The sequence below is a fragment of the Chenopodium quinoa genome, unplaced genomic scaffold, assembly GCF_001683475.1.
Source record: "Chenopodium quinoa cultivar QQ74 unplaced genomic scaffold, ASM168347v1, whole genome shotgun sequence".
NCBI classification, from domain to species: Eukaryota; Viridiplantae; Streptophyta; class Magnoliopsida; order Caryophyllales; family Amaranthaceae; genus Chenopodium; species Chenopodium quinoa.
Window position 1 is genome coordinate 9,017,958 of NW_018743331.1, and position 3,670 is coordinate 9,021,627.

The 3,670-nt window shown below is 33.6% G+C and overlaps 1 protein-coding gene across 1 annotated transcript; it reads left to right on the forward strand.

The window, feature by feature from the left end:
* The first annotated feature begins 231 nt into the window (after positions 1-231).
* On the forward strand, positions 232-3,043 carry LOC110737609. The gene is made up of 3 exons (XM_021917942.1): positions 232-384; positions 528-758; positions 2,999-3,043. Exons 1-3 carry the CDS (start codon positions 232-234, stop codon positions 3,041-3,043), a joined length of 429 nt encoding a protein of 142 aa, XP_021773634.1.
* The last annotated feature ends 627 nt before the right edge of the window (positions 3,044-3,670 follow it).

The following is a 3,670-nucleotide window of genomic DNA, read 5'->3' on the forward strand; positions in this document are numbered from 1 at the left end:
ACAGATGGGCAAACTGATAGAACCATTCAAACCTTGGAAGAAATGTTGAGGGCTTGTGTTATAGATTTCCAAGAGGGATGGGAAGATAGCTTGGACTTAATTGAATTTTCCTATATTAATAGCTACCATGCAAGCATTGGAATGGCTCCATTTGAGGCTTTATATGGAAGAAGATGTCGCAGTCCAATCTGTTGGAACGACATAAGTGAAATAATGATTTTAGGGCCTTAAATGATCGAGGATACAGTTAAAAAAGTAAAGGAGATTCAAGTTAAAATTCAAGCAGCGCAAGATCGCCAAAAGAGCTACGCGGATTTGAAGCGTAGAGAGGAGGAATTTGAGGTCGGTGACAAAGTATTGTTAAAGGTGTCACCAATGAAATGTGTAATGAGATTTTGAAAGAAGGAAAGCTTAGCCCAAAGTAAATTGGTCCATATGAAGTACTACAAAAGATAGGCAAAGTAGCTTATAGGCTAGCCTAACCTATGGAGCTAAGTAAAGTGCATGATGTATTTCATGTATCTCAGTTAAGAGAGTATATCCCTGATAAGTCACATGTGCTACAACCTGAAACTATTGAGTTAAATGAAAGCTTAACTTATGAGGAAAAACCTTTCAAGATCCTTGACACTAAAGTGCGTAGTACACGCAATAAGGAAGTTAAGATTGTTAAAGTGCTATGGTCTAACCAAGAGTATGAGGAAGTAACATGGGAAGATGAGGATGAGATGAAAAAGAAGTATCCCGAGTTATTTGAGGTATGTTGAGTTACGGGGACGTAACTCGTGCTCTTTAAGGGGTAGAATGCGGTAGAATTTCGCACTTTTAACCTATATTTTCAGTTATTTTTGTGCTTTTTGCACATTTTTAACGGTTATTTCGAGTAATTTTGATTTCAAAGAGATGATAAAGGAAAAAGTATGACAAAAGAGTACAACAATATTATACAAAGTGAGGAAAAAAGTTTGAATTTCGTTGCCCAAGTTCGGGACGAAACTTCTTTTAAGGGGGATAGACTGTAATACCCCGTATTTTATACATATTTTAATTTAAATAAGTATTTCTTAAAGTATTTAAATAATTCAAAATGAATTATTTATGGTGTTTTCATTAATTTAAAAAGAATTATTTTAATTAAAAGGTTATTTTTATTTATTTAATAATCTTGAAAATATTTTATTTCATGATCTGGAAATATTGCGGCATAATATTTTATAAAAAGATAATTTTAAAAGTCAATGGTATTTAAGGAAAGTCAAAATACTAGTTTGACTAGGAAAATGATCATTAAGGATAGTAAAGGAATTTTAAATACCCACCACATTCCTAAGGTGGAGTGCACCAAAGGTAAACTCTCTCTCTCCTCTTATTTTCTTTTCCCCTTAATTTTTCCCCTTCCCATTTAATTTACTTTAGCTTCAATCACCACCCACACACCACCACACACACGCCGGCCACCACCATACGCCGCAACCACCAACATGCGCCGGCGACAGCAACAACACCACCAACAGGTGCGGCAGCAACCGGCTGTGGTGTCGGTGCTGTGGCGTCCGAACAAAAAAAAATATTCTTTTGATTTTAAATCAATCTACCCTAAATTTAATTATTATTTTTGGGTTTTGTGATGATTTTATGATGTTTAATGATAAGTATTTTGTATATAAATTTTAAGATTTAGTTTTGAATTCCCCAAATTGAAAACCCTAGGTTTCTAATTTGATGTATATTGATGGGAGTTGTTTATGGGTGATTTAAATTATTGAAATAAGTGTATTAAAACATAATTACAACAATTTTTCATGGTTTAATAAAGCTGGAATTTTTGCATAAAGGCTATAATTAGGTTTCTTGAAAGGAATTATAATTACCCATTAATTGGGAATAAAAGTAAGGGTTTTAAATAAAATTTCAGCTTATTTTAGAGGGTTTATGAGTGATTTAAAGAGTGTATATATTGTTTGAAATTTGTGTGGAATAGGTATTAACGCCTCTTTGTAATTTTGGTTTGTAAGAGACTTTCAAGTGCATGATTTTATTTAGTCATGGCGATTTTGAGATCATATTCAAGGTACGTTCGCGTACTTGGTAATTAATTGAATATGTAGACACATGCTAGGCTTTGTTTAATTAATTCCATGTAGTATCATGATAGGTGATGATTGGAATTTGTTGATTGGATTAATGTTGGTAAATGATTTGTGATGTATGAATTATGTATGGTGAATTGGTGATTGGAATTAATTGTATTGGCATGTTTATTATGAACCACACTTTTATTATTGGCATGTTAGAGAGCATGTTTAATTAAACTAAATGTTTAATTTGGTTTGGAATACGAAAAGAGAATTTTATTATGGTTCATATAATTTTTATTGATGTTATAAGCATGAGGAAGGAGCTATTTAAGTTTATATGTACACGAGGATTAAATTATATTTTTGGTGCCTAAGTGCACTTAAGGTGTTCTAAACACTGAGGGATAAGATTTGTGGTGCTTTATGCGCTTAAGGTGCTATTTAACACCGGGGTAGTTTAAAAATGATTCAACATTAAATTTATGTGGTCACTAATTATTTAAGAATTAAATTGGTATGTTTGATTGCTTGCATGAATTATAATGTTTGATTGTGTTATGGTTTGAGAGTCATCACCAAGTCTAATAATACGTAAATAACGTAAAGTGAAACAGATTACGCACCAAAACTCTTGGAACGTATACACCTTGAGTATGAACATATGGGGGGAGTTATGAGACTTTATATTTGACCATAACTTCTACTGGGAGTACAGGATGCTGTATTTTCCTTATTTTATTATGCGCGGGAATTCCACCACTTACGAGTGGTTTATTGTTTATTAGCACGGTTAGCTCCCGTGTTAGTACCCCTTTATTGGGGCAGGTTAGGGGGAAACCCGTTCGATGCGTAATCAAGCTAAATAATTAGACTACTTATTTGTCTAGTTGAATGTTGAATGTTTGTATGCTTGTAAACAGGTGCAACACGGTAAGTTGTTGGATGTTAGGATGGAAACATGTTAGTGTGTTTTATTACGCTTATGTACTCAGCATTGCTGATTGTGTGTTTGTATGTTTGTTTGGCCTTGTCTTTACCTTGGCCCTACGACGACCCATTTCTAATGGCGAATAGTGGGGACAAGTAGAGAGAAGCATTTTTATGATGGGCATGAGTGAAGAGCAAATCATGCTTAGTTCCCATAGGAATGTGATGTGTTTTATTTGTTTTACATATTATTTATTTTATTGTGTTTATGAGACTAACGTAAAGGGTTTTTAATAATGTTTGTGTTTTAAGGGCCTACAATGGTTCCAAGTTAAGGTTGACTTTGTTTGACTTCGTTTGACTTTACTTTCTTTTGGGTTATTTTTTTTTAAAGTTGACTTGTTTTAAGTAATTATGAACAATAGTTTTTCGTTGTGTGTTTTTGATATTTGTCTTAGGCGTTTTCACGGTGGCGGTAATGTCTTAGATTTTCCTACTTCATAATTTAAAAGAGCAAAATAGGTATTTTTAAAGGAAAGGAATTTCTAGTGTGTTACAGCCGTTGAAGACTACTTCTCTTTGAGTCGTCTTCTCGAATCAAGTGGCAACCTCCTCATTCTCAATTAGCAATGTCGATCTGAAATGTGTTCACGCGTCTCTGAACA

Coding starts and splice junctions, on each gene's coding strand:
- LOC110737609 (XM_021917942.1), top strand. CDS start 232: ATGATCGAGGATACAGTTAAAAAAGTAAAGGAGATTCAAGTTAAAATT. Junction 385..527: donor AGGTGTCACCAATGAAATGT/GTAATGAGATTT, acceptor CATGTATCTCAG/TTAAGAGAGTATATCCCTGA. Junction 759..2,998: donor AGTATCCCGAGTTATTTGAG/GTATGTTGAGTT, acceptor GCTTGTAAACAG/GTGCAACACGGTAAGTTGTT.